This window comes from Plectropomus leopardus, chromosome 7 (assembly GCF_008729295.1).
Source record: "Plectropomus leopardus isolate mb chromosome 7, YSFRI_Pleo_2.0, whole genome shotgun sequence".
Classification (NCBI taxonomy): Eukaryota; Metazoa; Chordata; class Actinopteri; order Perciformes; family Serranidae; genus Plectropomus; species Plectropomus leopardus.
In genome coordinates, this window is record NC_056469.1 from 30,517,283 (window position 1) to 30,541,050 (window position 23,768).

General features: G+C 38.7%; 3 protein-coding genes across 5 annotated transcripts; all 3 read left to right on the forward strand.

Moving 5' to 3' along the window:
* The first annotated feature begins 466 nt into the window (after nt 1-466).
* Nucleotides 467-7,346, forward strand: LOC121945833 (beta-2-microglobulin-like). Of its 3 annotated transcripts, XM_042490178.1 has the most exons (5): nt 467-572; nt 1,049-1,306; nt 4,601-4,885; nt 6,670-6,892; nt 7,093-7,346. In XM_042490178.1, exons 1-4 carry the CDS (start codon nt 521-523, stop codon nt 6,798-6,800), a joined length of 726 nt encoding a protein of 241 aa, XP_042346112.1. In that variant the 5' UTR covers nt 467-520; the 3' UTR covers nt 6,801-6,892; nt 7,093-7,346. The 3 variants fall into 3 exon arrangements, with proteins under 3 accessions (XP_042346112.1, XP_042346114.1, XP_042346113.1); XM_042490180.1 differs by lacking the exon at nt 467-572 and having other exon boundaries at nt 1,032-1,306; nt 6,670-7,346; XM_042490179.1 differs by lacking the exons at nt 467-572; nt 1,049-1,306 and adding an exon at nt 1,926-2,034 and having other exon boundaries at nt 6,670-7,346.
* A 1,066-nt stretch (nt 7,347-8,412) lies between these two features.
* LOC121945675 (HLA class II histocompatibility antigen, DR beta 5 chain-like) lies at nt 8,413-13,519 on the forward strand. The gene is made up of 5 exons (XM_042489975.1): nt 8,413-8,616; nt 9,440-9,709; nt 9,916-10,197; nt 13,215-13,326; nt 13,453-13,519. Exons 1-5 carry the CDS (start codon nt 8,550-8,552, stop codon nt 13,517-13,519), a joined length of 798 nt encoding a protein of 265 aa, XP_042345909.1. The 5' UTR covers nt 8,413-8,549.
* A 1,544-nt stretch (nt 13,520-15,063) lies between these two features.
* LOC121946178 (vitelline membrane outer layer protein 1 homolog) lies at nt 15,064-20,293 on the forward strand. Its single transcript, XM_042490648.1, has 4 exons — nt 15,064-15,307; nt 17,169-17,281; nt 18,476-18,782; nt 20,171-20,293. The coding sequence occupies exons 1-4, from the start codon at nt 15,098-15,100 to the stop codon at nt 20,171-20,173; spliced, it is 633 nt and encodes a 210-aa protein (XP_042346582.1). The 5' UTR covers nt 15,064-15,097; the 3' UTR covers nt 20,174-20,293.
* Nucleotides 20,294-23,768: the final 3,475 nt, after the last annotated feature.

The following is a 23,768-nucleotide window of genomic DNA, read 5'->3' on the forward strand; positions in this document are numbered from 1 at the left end:
TGTACTTGGGTCATTTCCTCCTTTGTTGCTCATTTCCTTCTTCCCATATTTTTCTAAATAAGGCCAATTTGCACAGGTTTTAAAAGATAAAATGTATAATTTGATTGTACTTCTCACTGTTGCTGAGCAACAGTTTTGTGTGAAAGGACATAAAAGCTGGTCTCATATAGATGCCTGTCCCAAATATAAGCCTGCAGAGGTCAATGATTTAAGCAAATTCATCACTGCAAACTAGGCGTTTTAAAAGAAGTATCCATCTTATTTTAACCATTGTGATTATGATTTCCTACAGTAGGTGGCAGCAGCTCCACGTGTTAAAATCTAAGTGAAAATCAAGTTCTTCAGTGTTGTAAAGTGGAAACGTTGTGACTAAGTTCAAAGCATTGATTGGTTTGTGTTGTCGGGAAGTTATCTCAGCATATGAATCTGATAGTGCCACTTTGATGTTTGGGAGGGACAAACTACAGGAAGTGAAACCGGCTCCGTTTGTTGTTTTGAGGATCTGAAATGCAACATATCGATGAATCTGTTGCTGCTGTTGCTGGTTATTTGTCTTACAAGATGCAGTCAAGGTAACTTTTTACAGTTTTTTCATGGTTGTAGGAAGAAAGCATTAAGAGTTTTTGTCATCAGATATATTGAATATAAAGAAAAGTTATTAAATACAATGTAGTATAAAATGTGTAAAAAAAAAAAAAAAAAAAAAAGGCCATTCAAGACATACATACATACATTTTAATCAGCTGTTATTATAAAACACCTTTTTTTAGTATCTGCATTATAAAATGTCACTTTTTCTTCCTTTTAACTGCTCTATTTTGCAGGCCAGCTGCATTTTTATAATGGAAATCATTCGGGTTGGTTACCTGCCAGTGTGTCTGACGGAGCCAAAATCTGCTAAAATTTTTATTAGCAGCTTGGATGCTGTCTGGTGTTAATTCTCCAAAGCACAGACACCAGATTTTCTCACAGAAACAACCTGACTGCGCTGATAATGCTTGCTGTTACATCATTTAATATGTTTTTAATCTTTTCAATCAAACTGCAGGAAAACACTTGCTTCGCTTTTTGACCTTCTGTCAGAGGGACGTGATGGGTGACGGCCAGTACGATACTGAATTTGACGGCGATCAGCTCTTCTATGTCGACCCTTTCACCTATCGGGCAGTTCCACGTCTGCCAGAGTTTGCAAAGCATTTGATGTTTGATCTGAAACTGGCCGGAGACACATACGTGTCCCTGGGTACCTGCAAGTACAACATCCCTCGAGCCATAGCAGGAGAACATCATCCTCCAGAGGCCATAGGTGAGTTTTTACTGATTATATGATGATGATATGATATTACTGAATATACCAGCCTAGTTAATAGTCACCCCCAAGTCATTAGTGGAAAAGTACTCAGGTTTTTAAGTTAAGTAAAAGTGGCAATACAACAATATAAAAATACTTTTAAAAGAAAACTGCTGCATTGTAAATCTTTAGGTAAAAGCAAAAAGTGTTATCAGGAAAATGTACATCAAATATTAAAAGTAAAAGTACTCATTTTGCAGAATAAATTATTTTATATGACATTATTAATTCGTTAATAGGCCTACTGGTGTATGAATGTGTTAGCAGCATTTTTCCTGAAGTGGAGCTCCTTTTAACTAAACTGAACAAAAATTTAAACACAACACATTTGTTTTTGCTCCAATTTTTGCAGGTTTAAGATAAAGTTCTAAAACTTTTTTTTTCTTTTTTTTTAAATGTGCTCAATAGATATATCTCTCCTAGATATTCGTCACAAATTTGTTAAAATCTGTTAGTGAGCACCTGACAGGTGTGGCATATGATGCTGATTAAACATCATTACTACACAAGTGTGCCCTGGGATGGTCACAATAAAAGGCCACTCTGAAATAAACAGTTTGATCACACAACAATGCCTCAGATGACGCAGGTTTTGAGGGCGCGTTCAGTCGGCATGCTGATTGCAGGAATGTCCAGCAGAGCCGTTTATTTCTCTTCCATAAGCTGTCTCCAATGTCCTCTCTGTGAGTTTGGCAGTACATACAACCAACATCTCATTACACCAGCTCACCAAAATGGATTTTCACACACTTGTGACCAAAATTTGAGAGAAATATGTCTTATGTCTGCATAAAAAAGTATTAGATCTTTAACTTTAAAAAAAAAAAAAAGGGAACAAGAAAAAATGTTTCGTTTGAATTTTTGTTCAGTGTACTTAACCCTTTGAAACCTGGATCCACATCAGTTTCTTCTGTTATGTTTTGATGCCTTTCACAGATTTTTAAATCTTTGAAACCTGAGCAAATTAGTTAGATTATTTTTGAAAATATGGCTAGAAAGGCAATCAGCAACTTGCAAGAGACGTTTCACAAACTGCAAGAAATCAAGAAAAGGTGACAAGAAGATGAACTGAAAATTATTAAAACAAAAAAGAACAGAAAAAGAAAGAGAGAGAAAAAAACATAAAAGAATTATTAGAAAATAATATATTTTTTTTTTTATGAGTGCTCGGGCTAAGTTAATTATATTTACATTTTTAGCACTTTTTCAAGTAATTTCCTTGATTTTTTTTTTAATACTTTTTAAAAATTTGATTTCATTTTCATTTTATTTTTTTTATTCTATTTTTTTTACTATTTTTCTTTACTTTTTTATGTGCTAATTTTGTAAGGTTATTTTCTTGTGACCTTTTTGATTCTCACTAATTTTGGATAATTTTTTGTAAAGCTGTGCATTGCCTTGTTTAGGTTTTAAAGGGGTTAATGTACAGTCGGTTGTTAAGTTGTGTATAACACAAGATAAATCTGAGGAGTCATGAGATGATTGATGGGAGTGGAAAGAAAGATAAAACAGATTTCAGCTACACGAAATTCATATTCAAAAAAGTACAGTAGATACCTTTAAAATGTAATGGAATAGAAGTAGAAGGTAACCTAAAATTAATTATTAATTAATGAGGATATAAGAAGCTTAAAACCATATCTAAGTCCAGTACTTGAGCAAACACTGAGTTGCTTTCCACTGCTGGTTTTCTGTCTGATGCTCTTAAACTGCAAATAAGAGCAGTTAAATGTGGACAAATAACAACAAACATCAGTAAACGGCCAATAAAGACTCACACTGTTGGGTTCATCTTTCCAAAACTAGATTACGGCCTCATCACAAGAACTGAAGTCAGTGAAACTGCTGAACTGGGAGCCACAGTAAGCTGTGTTGTTAAACACAAGTTAATGAGATGAGTGCTCGGGTGTGTATCAGTAGGAGAGGAACAGGTACCAGCAGGGAGACTCTCTGTGAGGTGCAATTAACCTCTCTGGGTGTATAATCACGCTTGTATTGTCAGTGCAGGTTAAAGTGTCTGTCTCTGTTTATTTTGTAGCTCCGCACCCGAGAGTTTCCATTAATTAGCATGTGCTCCATGATGCGGGTGTGAAATGTTGTAGTCCACCAAAACCAAGACCAAGTCATGACCAAGAACAGAGTGTATTGAGACTGGATTCAGGACCGAGACCAGACCATTTGCAGGTCCCACACTGTGTTACACCCCTTTAATAAAATGGGCAACATGCAAGCAATGGGCACTTGATCTGAATGATCTACATTATCATTAAAACATCCACAGAAAACAAACGAAGATTCCTCTTCATTCACCTCTTTTTATGTCATAGTGTGTGTGTGTATGCGTGAGAGCATTGTGAGAAATGTCTCCCAAAAAAAATAATCAAAAGGCATGGCAGAGGTGAATGTTATGCATGGGAATATTCATATGGTTTCTAACGAACAAATGCAGTTCTACACTTCTTTTTTGCAAAGGCAGTTTTGAAACATCATCCAGATCCCTCACCGAGACAAGACTGAAATTTGGTCAATGCTTGGTTGCCTGTCTGCCCTCGAGCATTTGTCCTTGGAAAACTTTCACCTGAATTCAGTCTGTCAGGTGCAGATAAAAATATAAGCACTTGATGCTCACTTCACATTCTAAAAATTTATAGCTTTTTATTTTAAAAAACTGGGGACATTTTATTGAATATCTTTAAAGTCAATTACCAAGATGTTTGCTGAGAACTTCAAAAGAGAATATAGTAATGAACTGAGATAACGCAATGTTATACAGTATAATAGTCACAAGGATTGCAGGTTTTTGTTTTTGTCTTTTTTATTGTGTGTAGACGTGAATAACTTGGTAACATGACTTTAAAATCATATTTGTTTTGTGCTCTCTAATAAATGAGAGACAGTTTGCTAAGAAATAGAAAAACACAATGTGTTAATTTTAATGGTTACAAATGTACTGCCAAGAATATGTGGACATCCCTGTTCACACACTTGCCTGAAGCTGTTTTTCATGGCTTAGACATATACTTTAGTCTAAAGAAGGGAAATCTTAACGTGTAATGTGATTTCAGACAATATTGTTCTTCCAGCTTTGCAGCAACAGTTTTTTTAACAAATGGCAGCAACGTAAGAGTGCCTGTGTTTTTAGAAGAGATGGTCAAAAACCACATGGCTGTGTTGTTTAAATATACACATATTTGGTCATTACTTGTAACTTTTCCTTTCTTTGTCAATCATCAATCCATCCATCTGCAGCCATTCCCACCGCCATGATCTACCCCAAGCAGGCGATGGAACTCCATGTCCCGAACACCCTCATCTGCTCCGTGAACGACCTCCATCCACCCACAGTCGCCATCACCTGGACCAGGAACGGGCAGCCGGTGGACGAGAGCGACGTCAGCCAGACTCAGTACTACTCCAACAGCGACCTAAGCTTCCGCATCTCGTCCTACCTGGACTTCAGTCCGCAGGAGAGCGACATCTACTCCTGCAGCGTGGACCACATCAGCCTGCGGGAGCCTCTCACCAAGTTCTGGGGTGAGTCGGTCATAATGACAAAAGTCAGGGGTTTAAAAGTAAAAGAGAGGATGTTGTTTTCGGTGTGAAACACCAGAGCAAAGAGCTAAAGATGAAAAATACCCAGGATAATCAGAAAAAGGAGAGGGATGTATGATATAGAATATTTGACAGATATTCAATTTTCCATCGGCATTACAGCCAATACTGAGATAGTCTGTGCCGGCTGATACGGCTTATAGATGATGGAGTGTATAGATACATATAGATGACCCCAAATGAGGTCAACTTAAATCAGTAGCTTAAGGAAGTTACACACACACACACACACACACACACACACACACACCATAGGCTTATATATTTTACCAGCATTATGTTGAATCTCACAGGTTTCTCAGGCAATTGTATCTTACACTATTTTATTTCTTACTGCAGCTTTTATGTTTGAAAGGCATAACTGCTTAATGTGCTCAGTTTGTCAGTCTTGACTGATTTTGCGCTTAAACGGGCTTTTGTCTCATCGAATGATTAAACGGAGACTTGACGATGGACAACAGCATACATGTTATCCAGCATCATCGTTGCATATCTGTACATGATGAAAAATACCAAAGAAAATGAGAACTAATTTTGGTACAGATTGCTTCAGATTATAGAGGTTAAAAAATATGGACAGAGTCGGGATTTTGGCATTCATTGTTTTTAATTTTTCATTTAAGGTTATGTTGTTATTTTTTGACAGAGACTAAGGACACTATTGACAGACTCAGAGCGGCCTGCCCATAATTATGTATGATTTTAAGCTTTAATAAAATACAAGGGACCAAGCTTCATTTGCAAGCCCTGGAGGTTGCCTCTTGATTAAAGTGGGTTTTTATGTTAAATTTGCAAAAAAAAAAAACGCCAAGTGGTCGTGACATATCGTGTTGATGAGAATGGTACAGATGTACTAAGGGACTACATGAAAACAAAGTGCCTCTACTCTCCAGCCATTACTGCAGTGGCAAAAATATTAACTTTTCAAATACAAGTATGGGAAATGGCACCATTCTTAAATTATTTGGATTTATGGTTTGACCACAGGCATATTTCTGAGGTGATTATCTGAGTCATTCACAATGGCCGGATGTCCACCCAGCACATTGTTGGAGGCCTCGCTCTCTACAGGCCCTGCCCGCCCACAGGCCTCAGTGCAGTCGCACTGCCTACACTGTCTAAAATAAAGAAAATGAATGTATGTACATCAGCCACACTAGTACTGTGTCAGTGTGCCAGTTGGTCAGCCACTACAGGTTTAGACTGAAATATTATGTAATCAGGTATTGGATGGTTTGTAATGAAATTCTGTATTTACTTACATCTCTCTCTCTCTTCTACATGCACGCATAATTCATTATTAAACTCCATTCATTCAACATTAGATAACAGCTCACATTGTAGCACAGCAGAAATAAAAACAGAATAAAGTCACAATTTGCACTTGAAATTGTTTTTAAAAAAGTGAAGAATCTCTATATAAATGCTACTTTTAATAATTTTTAATTAAGTTAAATGATGAATTGTGCATCTGTAGTAGAGAGCAGGGCTTCAGAGATTCAGGTGATCAGATAGCATCTTAGCTTTTTTAAATATTAAAATTCATGAAGTCATATTTGGCAGGATGTTATTGGCAGAAACAGTTGCATATTAAGCTTTATGAAACACTGGAATCAGCTTTCAGAAACTCAAAACACAGTAAACTCTCATGCTGTCTTTCTCTTTGTGTGTGTGTGTGTGTGTGTGTGTGTGTGTGTTGTCCACAGAGGTTTCCGTACACACAGATCAGCAGGTCGTAGAGACAGCAGTGTGTGTCGGGGGTGTGATCCTGGGGCTGACTGGAGTTGTCACAGGACTCTGGTTCATCATGAAAGCCAACAAGTCCTCCCAGGTGTGACGCGCATCAATACAAACACCTGAGCATCGATGACAGATGTGTGATCGCTTTGGTCTTTTCTCCGTGTGTTTTTCCTCTGGGTGTGAGGTGGAGTAAGGTTTCCTTTTGTCCCATCATAATTTTTCATTATTTTATTTTACTTTACCTTTACATACTGTACATACATACAATGTTTAATCTTATATCTTTGTCTGTTTTTTCCATTTCTGCACTGAACCAGAGATTAAAACACACCAGTTAAAGCAATATTTTGATACGTTTTATTTTTGCTTTTTTTATTGCTTTCTGGCAGAGATTCCCATGAGAAATCAGGAGATGGTTAACGATGTATAAGAAGCTTGAAGGTCCCTCTAGGGTGGATGAGAGGGGCGGTGGGTCGTTTTAAGTAACCACAGGCTGTCACCCAGGAGCCCGCACTTCTCTTCCCATCTGAATGTAGAACCAAACGATGGTATTTTTTGCTAAATTTAACCATGTGCTTTTGTTGACGTCACAACTTCAGTAGAGGCATTTCCAAACGTAAACAGCAGAAACAGGAGGATTATGTAGACGTGAAAGTCCACTGACAAAGTGGCAATATATCACAACTTTGGATGAGAACATGTTGGTCAGCACTGTTGTTGTTGTTTAGTGCTGATCATAGCGTTAGCACCACTTGCTGCTCGCTGGACGCTCAGACATCTCCATGTTGAGAACCATTTGCAGACAACTTATATGCTCTGAATTTCACATTGAGCCCCTTTTAATAAACAGAAGAGTCCTTAGTTTAGTCTCCAGTTACTATTTATAATGATTTTTTTAAAATGATATATAAGAAAAAGCCGAAGCTTTATTCATGTTTTGCAACATTGTAGCACAATTTCTTATGATTTTGTCGGGTACAAATGGCACGTGACGGGAAGTTGAAAATGCTCTGTTCCTGTATATTTGACCGCATGTCAAACTACATGCAAACCACATTAAAATGAAAGGGAACAGCTCCCTTTAAATAGAGTCTTGTATTTATTAACCCTTCATCGTGGCAGCCTGTGTGAGAGCGCTGGCACCTTCACAAAGTCACCATCAATTATCACAGCACCCACTGAGCTTTTGGGCACATTGCTGCTCCTGCGGTGACACGAATGATTAGCAAATAATGTTCGTCATGTCTGCCTGCTCGTGTGTTAATACTGGCACTGAGTGGCGAAGCGCCAAACTGCCTCTTTTCTCTGCTGGCTTTATTTGGTTCGAGTTTGAGTCTAATTATTTTCTCAGTGATGGATGAGATAGCTGCCACGTTTTTAATATGCACGTGTGTGAGGCTTCTGAAGGATTCATTTGAGGTCTCAAACACTAAAAATTCTGCAGCTTTGATTTTCCAATAAAAGTTCATATTCAGCGGTGAAGAAACAGTGCATATGTTGGACGGAGAACAATGCCGACTGACGAGATACAGAAGTAAAAGTGCCACACCGATAGGCACTGCTCTGTTGAAGAGTAAAACTAGACTGACCACATTTTGTTTTTAATGATCGTGTAGCCTAATTGTGGTGCAGAGATTCATCGCCTATTAAGTAATTCTGAGCAGGACAACAAAATCACGACTGTGACAAAACATGAAGGACCTGTTTATCTCTGCACGGCTCTTGCACCAGTGTTTGCGTCATCTGTTTCATGAGGAAGCAGGGTGCAGTTTTCAGCTGGATACTTTTTAGGAGCTGTTGTGGGTTTTTTGTAGATATGCAGCAAGTAGTTTTCAGTGTTTAAGAAATGACGGGGCTTAATTTTCTCTCCAAACTCACAGTCTTTATTGTTTTACTGTGCAGCACACCTGCAGGTAGGTTTCCTCATGTATTCCTCTTTTACTTCATCTTTTTTTACATATACTTTTATATTATTTATGATACTTTAATAAATGCAGAAAGGTTGATAGAATAGAGGGCAAACCATACAATCCAATACAAACATTTTAATGTAACACTGGGTTTCTGGTGCTTTTAGTCAGTGATGGATTTAATACCCAAACAGTAAAAGTACAGATATCTTAACAGAAAATTACTTTGATAAAAGTTAAAGTTACTTTTCAGATAATTTTTTAAAATAACATTCTTAAAGTATCTGATATTTACTGTATCTAGTTTCAAAGTCTCAAAAGTAATTTTTTGATAATAATGAAACCTGATCAAAGCGGCTTGATTTCTTTCACATGGGTTGGCAGGGTTAGGGTTAGAAACAGTGAAAGAATAAATGACCCAAACATTAGCAACAATATGGTAAAAAGTATAATTCTTTGTTAAAATGCTTAAGTATTTAGGGGAGTATAGGAGGGAAGGAAAAGACTGGATTTAGTTCTTTAAATTCTTTAAATTGCAAAAAAAAAGACCTCAATCAAAGTGTCACCATGGGATTATAATTCATCTTTAAAGTGACATGAAAGTTAAAATCCATCCTGTTGAGATATTTCAGTTTGAACCAAAGTGATGACTGACTGAGTGATGGAGCCATAAACAAAGTCATGCCACAACTGTAGTGATTTAATTATAAAATACTTCCTCCCCTGAAGTAGAACAAAAGGGTCTTTGTTCAGCAAATGCTGAGTTAAACAAACTTGGCTGATTTTATGATATCAGTAATCTGTACTGGTTTTCTGTCTGTTCCAGGTGGCTATGTTTATCAGATGATATATGACTGTGAGTACGGTGACAACATCACGGACGTGGTCTTCTTTGTGAAAAACATTTTTAACCAGAAGATCACCACTCTGTATGACTCTCGGGTTGGGAAGTACGTAGGGTTTGGAGAGTTTGGCATGAAGAACGCGGCGCATTATAACAGTCAAGCTTGGAAAATGAAAGAAAGAAAAAGACAAGTTGAGACTCTCTGCAGATACAGCGCAAGATTATTCAGAAGCAGCACACTGGATCGAAGAGGTACGTTTCTGTGATTATTACACTCCTAACAGCACCACTTCATGTGGCTTCATCTGGAAAAAGAAAACAATTGTTCTCTTTAATTAAATGGCTTGAAGAAAACTGTTTAGCCGCTGATTCACTCTTCTGCACTCTGCCTTGAAGCAACCTCTACATCCAGCGGGTCACTCAGCTAATTTTTCCCTCTAATCATTTCTACACTCCAGTGCCTCCGGTTGTCAGGGTCCAGCAGACCCAGCAAACTGACTACGGGAAGCCGTCCATGCTGGAGTGCAGTGTTGTGGGTTTTTTCCCGCAGGAAGTGAGTGTGAGCTGGCTGAGAGACGGGTTAGAGGTCACCAGCGATGTGTCGTCTACGGATGTCCTCGCTGACGGGGACTGGAGCTTCCAGGTTCACTCTTACCTGGAGCTGACACCCAGGAGAGGGGAGAGGGTGAGCTGCCGGGTGGACCACAGCAGCCTGACCGAGAGCCTGGAGGTGGACTGGGGTAAGGATTAATCTGGAGGAGAAAATGTGCTTGAAATATAAATGCCTCACATCATAAATGAGCAATATTTCTTCTTTACTCTCCATGTTTCTACTGGAATTAAGTAAGTTGTAAATTACCAACAATATTTATAGAAGTGTGCATGGAAGTTGTGCTTCTCTGTCAGCCTTTTAAAATGCATTTTTTCTTTAGTTTAACAGTCCAAAGATAATGTTTAGCTTTTTGGAGATCAGCGTTACAGTCCAAGAAATACTGAATAACCCTCAAATGATAATTTGTATGTCAGTTACTTGTCCCATGTTTTGGTGGTTTTGTGAAGAAAACTCTTATTTTTGAACAAAGAATCCAAAAACTGACCAACTTTTTTTTAAAACATTGTTTTTCAAGTTTACAAATAGTACAATATTTACAGGTAAAATAAAGGGGAATTAAAATGGGAACAATTAAAAAAAACTACATTTAAAAAATAAATAGACAAACAAACAAACAAAAGAAAACACGAGAATAAATAAGTACATAAATAAAATAAAATAAAATAAAATAAAATTAAAATAAAATAAAATAAAATTAAATAAAATAAAATAAAATAAAATAAGATAGAATAAAATAAAAAGGCTTCGGTGCAGAGGGTGTCCAGTGGCTGAGTGGATGAAGCCGGCGCCCCATGAATGACTCCTGCTTGTGGCCCTTTGTTGCATGTTGTCCCCTCTCTCTCTCAGCCTTTCACGCTATTGATCTGTCCTATCTAATAAAGGCTAAGAAAATGGCAAAAAATAATCTTTAAAAAAAAAAGGTGGTTGTGGTGCAGCACAGGTTTGTCCAATTATATTTCCAGAAAGTCAATTCAGGCTTGCTGTGTTTAAAAAAAAAATCTAATCGTAAATATTTACAAGTTGGAGTCTCATAATTATGAGGCCATTACATGGAGCTGGTGTGTTGTCTCGATCTCTCTTTGTTCCTCCCCTCAGCTGTAGACTTTCTCACTTGGCCCGTGCATTTTCCAATCCCGCTGCTCTCTTTCTGTCCAGCAGTCGTCCCTGGTGCGTCGTTCCCATGTTTCCACATCACATGACCTTGACACCCACCTGCTCACCTGCTCCTCATTCCATCATCGCTCCTCATGCCAGCCATCCTGCACTCTGCACCCTGCGGGTTGTCTGTTGTGCCCCCTGTAGTCATATCGCTCCAGCTGCTGTTTTTGTTTGGCTTCCTGCCTGTTTTCTCTCTGCTTGCTCCCTTTTTGAATTTGTTTGCTTTCACTGATCGACTGCTTGTTGCCGACCTCTTCTTTGAACCACGATTCAAGCTCCATTTACCTCACCCGCTCTGGAGTCCAAATATCTACCAGAACTGTTAGTCTGAGTGACAGGTATTTTAAAAGCAGCATTGAACAACGGGGCGGTTCACCAGCTGTGTTGACACATGAGATTTGTGAATGGAGGGAGCCTGGAGAGTACTGAAAACAGAGTGGGAGTCAAAATTCGCTACTAGAATAAAGATGAATGCGAGAGAAACTGCTGTCCAAAAAGTGACTGACTTGTCTGTGTGTCAGCCTTTATATTTCTTCAAAGCAATTTATATAAATATGGATGACCACTAGATAAAAATACCCATTCTGTTTGCAACGTAGGACTCTGATTTCACTAATTTCATTTGCTGCAGATTAATTAGTATAAATTAATTAATTAGTTGCCCCCACAAAGTCGGATTTGGCCTGAAAGCTGATGACCAGGGATGTGTGAGAGTTTTTTATACAGCACCCATCCGAGTTAATGTGGCAAAATTGTCAGGACTGAGGATTGAGACAAAGACAGAAACAGTACCGTGGTGCTCTCCAGGGTGTGTGTTTTTTTGAGAGAGCAAGAGAGAAGGAGAGAAAATATTGAAGGTGGACTATTGCACATAATATCTGTGTAAATTAATAATAGTTTACTCGGGACACTGACTTGTCACTTTTTGACTCATCTGCCTGATCCGTAATGATTTCCAATATGCTTTCCCGTGTGTCGGAAGATGCACCCATGAGTCCCGGGTGTGACGCATCTCTGTAGTTCTGAACTATCACTCAGGAAACTTGTACGAGATAAGCAAAACAAAAGCCTGGTGTGGCAGCTGGATTTATTTAAAATCCCCGCAACCAATACATCCAAATGAAACCTAAAACCTGTAGTTTTTAGTCGTAATCTGTTAATTTTGTCCATTGAAAAGTCAGTCAAGGGGTGCCCAGTAGCCCTGTGTACAGAGGCTACATCCTTGCGGCCGCGGGTTTGATTCGAGCCTCGGCCCTTTGCTGCATGTCATCCTCTCTCTCTATCACCTCCTTTCATGATCACACTATCCTGTCAATAAAGGCAAAGAGCTAGAAAAAAATAATCTTACAAAAATAAAACAAACTATACACACAAACTATAAATACTTTATTTTTTTGTTTTTGGGGGGCTTTTATTAAAAGATAATGGTTAATGATGTAATGAACCGCTGAAGAGAGACAGGAGAGGTGGGACAGAGAGGGGGGATGACACACAGCAAAGGGCCACAGGCCGGATTCAGACCTGTGCTGCGTCAAAAACTTCAGCTGTAAAACGTTGATATTTCCACTCCAAAAGCAGAATTGTTTGATATATAAAACTTTTTTCCAGTATCTGATTAATATTCCCTCAATTAAAGGGGCGGTGTTGGGATTCATACAGTTTATAAAACCAAAAGTTTATTTTAAAACGAATATTAGCAAAAATATGTAGCTCTGCAAGAGAGTGTGTGAATGTTGAAATATATTTCATAATGAATCTAATGTCAATATTAAGTCAATTTGCTGCTTTGAAGGCACAACATTTGAATTGCCAATGAGAATTAGATGAGAAAATACAATATTTGTCAGATTTAACGTGACCTCCTGTATAAACCGTGCCCACGTCTTAAATCTGAATACAGATGCGGAGCTGGATAATGATGTCAGTGTTCACTGTATGATCTGATCTGTGTGCAGATTAAGATTTCAGCGTCATTATTTCTTTTAGACACCTCGTCACTGGATGCGAAATACCTGAAGATGATAGTGGGGATCATCTTCTTCTTCATCGGCTTCGCTGTAGCCGCTGGTGGAGCAGCTTACTACTGGAGGAAACAGAGGTGCGTTGACGTCATGCTCTTTTCTTCTGTGCAGTATTCAGTTTTATTTTTAGACGGTGAAAACGCACTAACACATGAAATAAAACAGGTCATTCGGTTTTCTAAAGCTTTCTTTTTATGTTGCAGGTTTGACTTCAGCCAATTAGGTCAGCAAAGTGACACACGTCATCCCTCAGAGTTAGTGAGGTTTTAACACAATAAGAAAGTTATGCTCAAGAACTGCATTTGGTTAAAATATGGAGAATTTAAGCTTATGAACAATTCAGCTCAAAAAAAGAGAAAATTCTCAACGCTCTCTACATGCCTGACCGCAGTGTGAGGAGAAAAATGGCATTGTGGGAAGATGACATGATGTTTTGTTATGAAAGTGGCCCCCTGACACAGCAGAACTCCCCTTCATCAATTTTGTCACCCAAGGACTCAACTGACGTGTTATCCCTCAAAATATTGTGCCATAAATTGTTCCAGTGTTGTGTTATGATCGTTCTGTAGGATTATGGTGTCAGAGCTGTCACTTACAATAACTGTCTCACCTTGGAGGAAGACTCATAATCTTAACGTTGCATCTGTGTATGTTGGATCTGTATTATGTGTGAATGAAGCATCATTACGAGAGTGTTTTATTAATCCTATTAAAAGTATGTAAACTTAGAGACATAACTTATACTTATATACTCTTACAATAGCATAACACAACGGTGTCATGCTGGTAAGTAATGTATTAAAGGTTCAGTCTCTAGGATTTTGGGAGATATTTTGGCAGAAATGCAATATAAAAACTATGTTTACTTTGATCGATATTCACCTGAAAATAGAAGTTGTTGTTTTTATTACCGGTGAGGTGTTTGGGAGCAGGTCCTCATCAACGGAAATCCCAACGTTTCACCACCACATCTCTACAGCGGCCCAGAATGGACAAACCAAAAGGTGACTCCAGAAATGGATATTTGCAGTTTTGTGTTTTGGCATTTTGGCTTTTTCAAGTCAGCCACTAGTTAGTAATTCTCCGTGATGAACAGCTTCAAAAAACGACTTCTTTATTCAGTGTTTTTTGATGGGTTTAATTAGCTGGTGTGTTTATTTTAGAGAGGGAGAGACCTCTGCGGATAATTTGGCTCCAGGTAAAAACCTCCTGAATGTGTATCAGAGTGAAAGGATGAGCACACGTTAGTAGATGCTGGGCTGGCCGCCCGCCTCCGACATGTCAAACATCACTTCGGTTGTCATTGAGTTAAATATTTATGGAAGCATAATCTTATGTGCAGACTTACTTTTTCACCTCTTGATTTATCAGTGAAACCAAAGTCTGATTGTAAGGTTGTTTACCTTAATTCAGTTAAAAAAAATGTCTGGACACGGCAATTCTCAATCCACATACTTTTTGTCTTGAACAACAACCATCCTTGCAACATCGATTACGAGACTTTATACATGTAAAAGCTTCTGTTGCTGCTGAATCTTATCCTGTGGATTTGTAAAAAACCTGTGGATTTTTGTGGAGTAGAAATGTTAAGTTATGATTGGTTTCACTGCATGTTGCCAAGTAAAAGATGAATGAATCATTGGAAACCTAGCAGAGACGCTTTCCTGAGAAAAAACATTTCTTTCTCCAACACCAGCTGTTCAGTCCCACGCCGCTCTGCTTCTCTGTAAATGATTCAACCTGATACAATTTTGGAGTTGACTAGGAAGCTATAAAAGCTCTGAGCCTGAACCCTCGGTACTTGTTAGTTGGCTTTTCAGAGTGAAACACTTACTGATTGCTGTCAATATGGCAAGTCTTTTAACTGCTGTGGCCGTGCTGGCCGTGTTGTCCGGTGGACTCTGTGAGGAGAAAACCTTCCTGCAGCGAGCTGGTGTCGCCTTTAACAGCAGAGCGTACGACTCTCTGCTCACTGTGAACAACGGAGAGGGGTTTGGAAACTGGACCTGGCCCGAAATGTGTCCTGAAAACTTCTTTGCTGTTGGATTCAGTGTCAGGGTAAAGAAACTGACTCTCTCACATATTAGAAATATTTTTTGTCATATAAACCTGCTGCAGTGAGGCAAAGAAAAAAACTGAGGGGCAACACGCACAATAGGCAGATAGCACTAAAAAACTGAGTTTATCTCAGACAAGTTTATTTTTTGTTAATGCAACTTAAAAGGTTTAAGTGAATTGGTTTCTTCAAATGAACTGAGAAGCCACAGAGTTTTAAGTTGTCAAAACTAATATAATAGAATAGAAAATATCGTTATTGTCCGCCGGGGGAAATCTGTATTCAGCCCACCAAACACAGAAAACACGATGATAAAAAGCAGACAGTCAGTTAGTAAAAACAAAGCACATAAACAGGTGATTAGAGACACGCAACACAACAATCAGTTCAGGTAACTGTCTGTCCGCGGTTTAAAACTCATCACTCATCATTTGTTTTAGTGGAGATAAACTGAGTAAATAAAACTGAGGTGCTAACGTTTGTTTAAACCTTTGAAACTTGAGCAACTTGGCTTGATTTCTTTCAAAAACATAGAAAGAAGGGAATAATTAAACAAGAAATGACCCTAAAAGTAACAAAAAATTTACAAAGAGTTACAAGAAATTTACCTGAAGAAAACAATGAAAGAGGGAAAAGTAAAACAAACAAGCAAACAAGGAAATGACCTTAAAAAATGCTTAAAATTTTGAAAAAAATCTGTAATAGTTTTAATACAAAGTATTGATAATTAAAACATAGTTTTCTTGACATTTTAAACTTTTCATAATTTCTCGCAATTTGTGGGATTCGCCAAGCTGCTCATTGCCTTTTTTCCTGGTTTTCGAAAGAAATGAAACTAATTTGCTCAGATTTCAAAGTGGTAAGAAGATAGGTTTAAGTTAGTCTTACTTGACTGAGATACATTCTATTAACACATTTTTAATACGTTTGGAGAAATGCAGAATTTGAGTTTACAACACTTCATAGATTCAAGTTTTATTAAGTGAATTGATATTAGCTTTATTATCAAAGTTATTTCAACATTAAATACTAAAGCTAGTTGTACTTGGACTCATGTTTTAAGCTTTAATTGTTTAAGTTAATAAACTTGATGATTTAAGCTGATTTAAGGTAATTGGTTTCCTCGAAAGTTTGAGTTGAACTAACTCATGAGGTTTTTAAGTGAAAACAAGATAATCGAAGGTCAAACTTTCATAACTCTAATTATTTCTTCTTGTGAACAGAATAGTTGTTAGCAGCAGTCTGAGTCTGAGAATTAAATAAAAATGGATAACTTCTAAAGTTGCAATCTTTAGAGTTCAGAATTTGCTCCTTCTTCACTGCAGCTCAGCAACAGCACCGACAGGGAAAAAAAGAGAGGAAACTGTACTAAAAAGGTTCAACTTTGAAAGAAATCCACTTAATTTGTTCAGGTCTGCTGAAGCTTCATGCATTTTTGCATCGGTAGTGGGGACTGTGGATTTCGTCTCCCATCTTAAGAAATTACTTCACAGCCAACATGAGGAAGAACAATTACTGCACCCAAAAACTGTTTTAATGTACAAAGTGATTGTGTGAGTATGGATTAAGATAGCTTCGAAAAATAAATGTGAACTTATCCTTTAAGGTTTCTTAGAGGGGTGAATTAAAACCAAAAAAAATCTTGACCCTCCTGAACAAACAACACTTAAAAAATATTCCTTTACATGAGTGTTAACCTGGGATGAACTCTGAATCAAAAAACAACTCTTGTTGATTCAGATATGAACCCGCGCCTCACTTCTCTACAAAGACTGAGCACAATCTACACTTTGAGCTGATATGACGAGATAACCAGCTGGTTTGATCAGAGCTGCTTCTGGGAACTCTTTTCTGTTTCCTCAGGTGGAGCCAAACCAGTACGCGGCAGACGACACCGCCCTGAATGGGATCCGCCTCATCTGTGCCAAAGACGGGAGCCGAAGCTTCCTGTACTCTGTTGAGTCCCACACCGGCTAGTGAGTGACCCACAATGGCACCACGTATCAGGCAAACAAAGAGTTTACGACCAATGGTTTTAAAATGGGGAAATCATTTACTGATCGTTTATAGATCTGTTATATGGCATTAATAATTCCCACTGACAGGCGTTTATCCCCTGTTTTGTGATAATAATTCAGTTATTCATGTTGATTACCCGTTAATTGACTTGGGTTGAATGGGTTATTCTATTCTTTTTAATTCAGCAGTAGGGCTGCACAATTCATTACAATATTATTGAAATCACTGTATGGCTAAGCGCCATATCCAAGTCACAGGAGCTGCTATTTTTTGCTAAATGTAAAAAGTGTCATAACATACCATTAAAAATGGAAAATTGTGATGCTACAAAGATGCCACAGCCTACACTTTTTAACTCTTTTCTTTTCTTTTTTTGGTTTTTAAAACTAATTTTCAAGTTATTTTCTACTATTTTTCACTGTTTTTTGTTAGTTTTTGAGTAATATCTTCTTTCAAATCAAGCCAATTTGCTCAGGTTTCAAAGGGTTAAACAACATTAACAAAGCTGTTAGTTACAAAGTGGTGCACTTTCAGTAAAAGTGATTGGCTTTGCTTTAAAGGTGCAGAATGGAATTTGTTACTTTACAAGAGAGTTTTATTTGGAAATGCAATCACTGTCTAATGAGTAACACTTTATTTATCTGTGTACATTTTATTTATCCTCCAAAATTTGGGGTTTGATATGGCCCAATTAATACAATTCTTTTAATTTTAGTGAGCCAGTCAGCAGGAGGAACTCCGCTGTTGAACACATCAATAGAAATGTTTTCCTCTGCCCTGTTTGAGCTCGTCTCCCACTCACACTGAAACGTTTTTATGATGTCTTTAAACATGCAGCTGTTTGTTGCCGTGGCCAGATCTGCGTGGTGAAAGGGATCCTTGATCTCAGTGGGAATAACCTGGCTCTTCTATAAAGGTTAAATAAGAATAAGATAAATAAAGCAGGCACTTTGAAAGCAGCAGGCTGGCAGTTTCCCATCATGTTCAGAAGAGGGGAAAAAAAGCACCAATTTCTGCCAGGATTGCAAATTAGGTGTTCAGATGTTGAAATGTCTTAACTTCCCTCCAGTGTTTCCAGCCCTCACCTTGGATCTCATCCTGATTTTTTTTCTCCCACATAACTCCTTTGGGTTTTCTTCTCTCCTGTCCAGTTTTGGTGACTGGTCCCAGCCCCAGTACTGCCCCAGTGGCGTGCTCACCGCTTTCCAGCTCAACGTGGAGCCCCATCAGGGTCTGTTCGGCGACGACACGGCCGTCAACAACATCAAGTTCCGCTGCAGCAGCAACCCGACGCTGGAGGGCCCCGGCATGAGCTGGGGAGAGTACGGCCACTGGAGCGAGGAGTGTCAGGGCGGAGGAATCTGTGGCATCGAGACCAAGATGGAGGAATACCAGTACGGCCTGGACGACTCCAGCCTCAACGATGCGCGCTTCCATTGCTGTGCCAAGCCTCAGCAGGTGAGACTGAAGGTTATAACAGAAACCAAAGCCCAGACATGGCTGAGGTTGTAGCGATGAAAGTGTTGCATCACCTCAAGTCACTTGTGTCTCAGCCAAAATGTGGCACCTGAACACACCACAGAGACTACAGCCAGCGACAGAAAACCAAAAGACCAACAGGACGGACTCAAGATGAGCTGCTTCTACTACAGAGCTCAATGGCTAAAAAATTCTCACCTTTTATAACAAGTTTGTTTTGATCTCATGTCCTCGTGACTTTAGCCCGTTGTTTACTTTCCTCACCAAAGTTTCTTTTCTCTCGTGTGTGAGTTAAATTCCAGTGATTTTAGTCACAAGGCACGTTTTCATTACAGATTTGTGCAAAACTTAAGTGCTATTTCCGAAATGTTGATAAAACACAATACCGAGATGACTGCGTTTCCACTGAGTGATGCTGTGGGATTTCTCCTCTGGTGATAATATTCCAAGAAACACGGCGACGGATGTTCAAAACATAAGCAGGTTTATTTCTATTGCAGCCAGTGCACTAGCTGTTATTTTTCCAATCGAAGGCGACGTAGGCGTGTTATGTGAGCGATAATGGAAAGGCAAGGCCGTTAAATGTGGAAGCAGCCACCGATTATCCGTTCAACTTTTGAAGAGTTATGTGATGCTATAGCACCTCTTGTAGCTCCTGCTGCATCATGAGGGAGCCAGTTCCTACTGACAAGCACATAGCCATGGCATCATGTGACCTGTTGAAGGAAAAAAAGTGTTTCCATTGCAGTTTTGCGAAATACAACTTTTTGAATCACCTGAATTACCACCTCATGTGAGTGTAAACACTTTTTTGCAACAAGTGGAAGTTTTTTTCAAAATTGATGTGTTTCCATTAGACATATTTTCCTAATTTCAATTTGCCCTACATGAGGGTTAATGAAAACCTGCTGACAGACAGGCTTCGCCATCTCTGATGCAGATTCAACATGCTGAATCATCCAGAAAAAAGCCAACGAGGGCCGACTAGTGCAAATGCTGCAAAAATATGGGGTATTTGTACAGCACATTTCGTACCCAGAGGCAAATCCAAGTGCTTTACAGATTAATCACGTCAAAGTTTATTGAAGCAAAATCACAAAACATGCCTCAAAGGGTTGTGCAAATAGAAATTTGCCACACAGTACTCTTTACTATACTCTTGTCAGTGGGGCTCAAAACTGCTAAATGGCTGCTAAATGGACCTTGAGGTGATCTTGTTTTGTCATTTTGGATGTATAATTTGGATCTGAATGTGTAAGAGCAAGAAGGCTCTATGAAATTATACAAATTTAACCCCTCATGAATATACTGTTCATTTATCTGACAGCCACTCACTGACGTTTATGACCTTGTGTTTTTATTGACAGTGATCAGCAGGTGAACATCATGCAGACCTGAATCCAGTCCGTCTCCGATGCTCCAAACTCAAAGAAAAGAAATAATAAAGCTCATTTGAGTTGCTGCTGCCTCTTGAATGATTTGAAGATCTCGATGTGTGTAGTGTCAGTTTCTTTCTTTTTAAAAACTCAGTGCGACTGAGATCAGAGTTCAGAGCCGTCCACGGTAAACTGCCTGACTGTTATTTGTCAAAACATGCAGCTCTCCAAACAAAGTCGAGTGTCACCTCTGCAGGAAAAACAGAGAGATTAAGGAGCGCCGCTTCAAATCGAGTCCTCGTCTGAAGAGCCTCTCTCTACATCATGTCGCCCCCTCATCACCTCTCATCAGCATGAGAGCGCCGTGTTTTCATATCCTGTCTAATGAGCCAATGAGCTCACAGCAAAGTCATAATAAGCACGAGCACAAAACAGAGCCGCTGACACAGGCGTTTCCCAGAATTCCTGCTGGAACTTAGGTAATTAAGAAATGACAAGAGAGGGGGATATTAATTAATTTACAGTTTAAGGCCTGACAAAGGTTGATAAGACGCCGATTGGCACACACAGAGGTAATTGTGTTAATTAATCGGTGAGTAGTTAATCTGCTCACACAGAGTGTGTGCGGAGGGTTGGGGAGGGAACGCAAGGACGTTATCAAACACTGCGGTAATGGTTTTCAGAAGATTCTGCAAGTCAAGGCAAAGTGATTCTAGTCTGTAACGCACAGCTACAGAGCGCTTCTCCGTTATGGTAATAAACTCAGACTGACCTCATATCTGAGTTCAAAGTGTACTTATTGGAGTTAGACGCTCAAGTGCACTTGTTGGTCTTCTTGGGAGAACGGATATGCTAATATCAGCAGGAGGAGGGCTGACAAGGAAAACAGCTGTGAGAGGAGCTTATTTCGAGTTAATAATGCAAAAATACAACTCTGTCTTAAGAGTTAAGAGTTTTGTCTTAAGAGTACAGACAAATGATTACTGAAGTTCTGACAGAAAAATGCGTCTTTAAACGGCTGAACATCAAATCAGACTCAGTTACTGATGACAGTCATTATTAACTGTGCAGCTGAATGTAGGTGAAATTAGGGCTGGCACAATAACAAATTTTTAGGCCTACTACATGATTATTGTGGAAAAAAAATCACCATGTTATTACAATAGCTTTCAAGATTTTAATAATAATAATAACAATGCTATCAGTCAGATTAATCTTAAACTGTTTTAAAAGAGTTGTGTGTTTTTTTTTTTATGAATTACACAAAAAAAAATCAATAATAAATTATTAAATACAAATAATAATCAAAATAGGAGAGGTGGAGAAGGAGACAAAGTAGGATAATTTATGCTGGATACCTTATACAATACTGTCATATGTGTATAATCAACTTGATATCAGTGGTATTTTTTAAATATCACGGTTATGGTTAATACTTGTGTATTGTGACCATATACTGTAAAAATGGACGTAACAGCTCCCCCAAAATTAAGCCAAAACGTCTCGATCGCCCCCTGGTGGCGGCCTGCAGTGTAGGTTATAATTTGTTTTTCTGGTTTGGTTTTATTGGTTTTGGTCCAATAATATCCTCTTTTGTCATGTGCACTTAACAGCCTTATAGCAAATCTTAGCCTGACTTCAAACATAAATACTAATAAGTAACGTAAATATATACATAACTTAAGTTTTTTCTACTACTGTACCCAATTCAAAATATACAGAAACTGTTGTAAAAACTTGAATATCAAAACCTACATATACAATATACCAACATAAACATTTTTACCAAGTATGAAATACATGATTAAGTGTCTCTTACACAAAACACAGTGATTCTTATTTTCAGGTGAATATAAACTAATGAACGTAGAGTTAATTATATTATAACTAACTGTTTAATATTGTGTATCCCTCAAAGTTGCCATAGGGCAGATAAAAATTTTCCATCACTTTCACTATTATGGTGATCATGTGTGGAAGTTTTTGGTTAAAAAAATAAAATTTCGGCTGTTGCACTGTCTGCTTTTCAGCCTAAAGCTTTATTACTTATACATTTAGGAAAACCCAGGACACTCTGCTACAATATGATGCATCATTTCCACCAGCAGGTGTCCCTAAATCCTACACACTGGACCTTTAAAGCACTACCCGCCCAGCGCGCCAAAGTGACCGGAAACAAACCCACCCACACATTTCCAGGTGCATTCTGGGTGTGGCTAACATGCAAACAAGCTAATGGTGCAGCCTGCAGGTGACTTCGCGTGGGAACTTTTTACCTCGGAGAGGTGTGTGAGGCCTTTCTGCGGTTTGTGACACTGATGTGGCCGCAGGGCGATAATTTAAGGACACAGGAGCCGAGTGGACTGGTTTTACTGTGGATTAAAGACTGAACCAGCAGAGGATTTTAACTGGGGAGGAGGACTGAGCGGTGCACGAGACTGAAAATGACGTTCAGACAGGTGAGGACAGGTGAGGACAGCACGCTGTGTTGCGTGGAAACGTTGCGTCGTGTGTGTTTATGTGCAGAAACTGTGCAGTGTTGGTTTAATGTGTGTGTTTGTGGCTGCAGCTGCTTTGAAGCTCCTGTTTTCATGTGTGTGTTTGCTATGTTTTTATTCTGCTGTTTCATAAGCTGTGGAGTATAAACATGCTCGCTGCACTCGCAGTAGTGCCATATTTTATTCTGTGTGTCTGCTCTGGTTAAATGTAGTGAGGCTACGCTGAGAAACCAAATTTTTGTGCTCTGAATCAGTTTCTTTTTGGTTGAAATGAACAGTTCAAAATTCGGTGCAGGAACCAGTACAGAGCTGGTCCCATGTCGGTGGAAAAGGGTTTTCCGTGGTCGTTTTGTGTGTCTTTGTAGTTCCTTTGCTTGTTTTAGTGGTTATTTTGTGTCTTTGTAGTTCCTTTGCTTGTTTTAGTGGTTATTTTGTGGCTTTGTAGTTTCTTTGCTTGTTTGTGGTCATTTTGAGTCTCTTCCTGGCAGATACCTGTTAGTTTGCAAGTGGTCAGTGACACTTTGTAACAAGTAGGACAATTCAGTGATACATCCCTGCTGAGTATAGTACTCATTCAATCCGTATCTATAAGTGGTTTTGTAATATTGTGGTTTTTTGGGGCGTTTTATTTCTCTCTGTAGTCATTTTGTGATTCTTTGCAGAATCTTTGCATCTCTTTGTGGTCTTTCTTCTTTCTTCTTCCCAATCTGATCTTTTCAGATCAGATTGGGGCCACTTTCATATGTGACTCTAAATCAGATACAGATATGTGGGTTATTTTTAATGAAATATGTGACCTCAGTCTGAACCACGCGACCCGTATCTGAATACTGTGTGACTTTTACGTCACCCTAGATTGACAGTTTTCTATAAAATGAGGAAGACTCTGTCCATTTGCATCAGTATTTCTCCTCGATGGGTTGCTCTATCAGAACATGGCCATTGAGAAGTGCCATAGAGCCTCTTGTTGTTCTGGGCATGTGGGCCACAGCAGCGCCATGACAAGCTCACATTCGAGTCTGATATTGGCCACATTTATACAATAAGATGAACAGCTACATTCAAAAATATGATTTACAAAAAAATCCAAA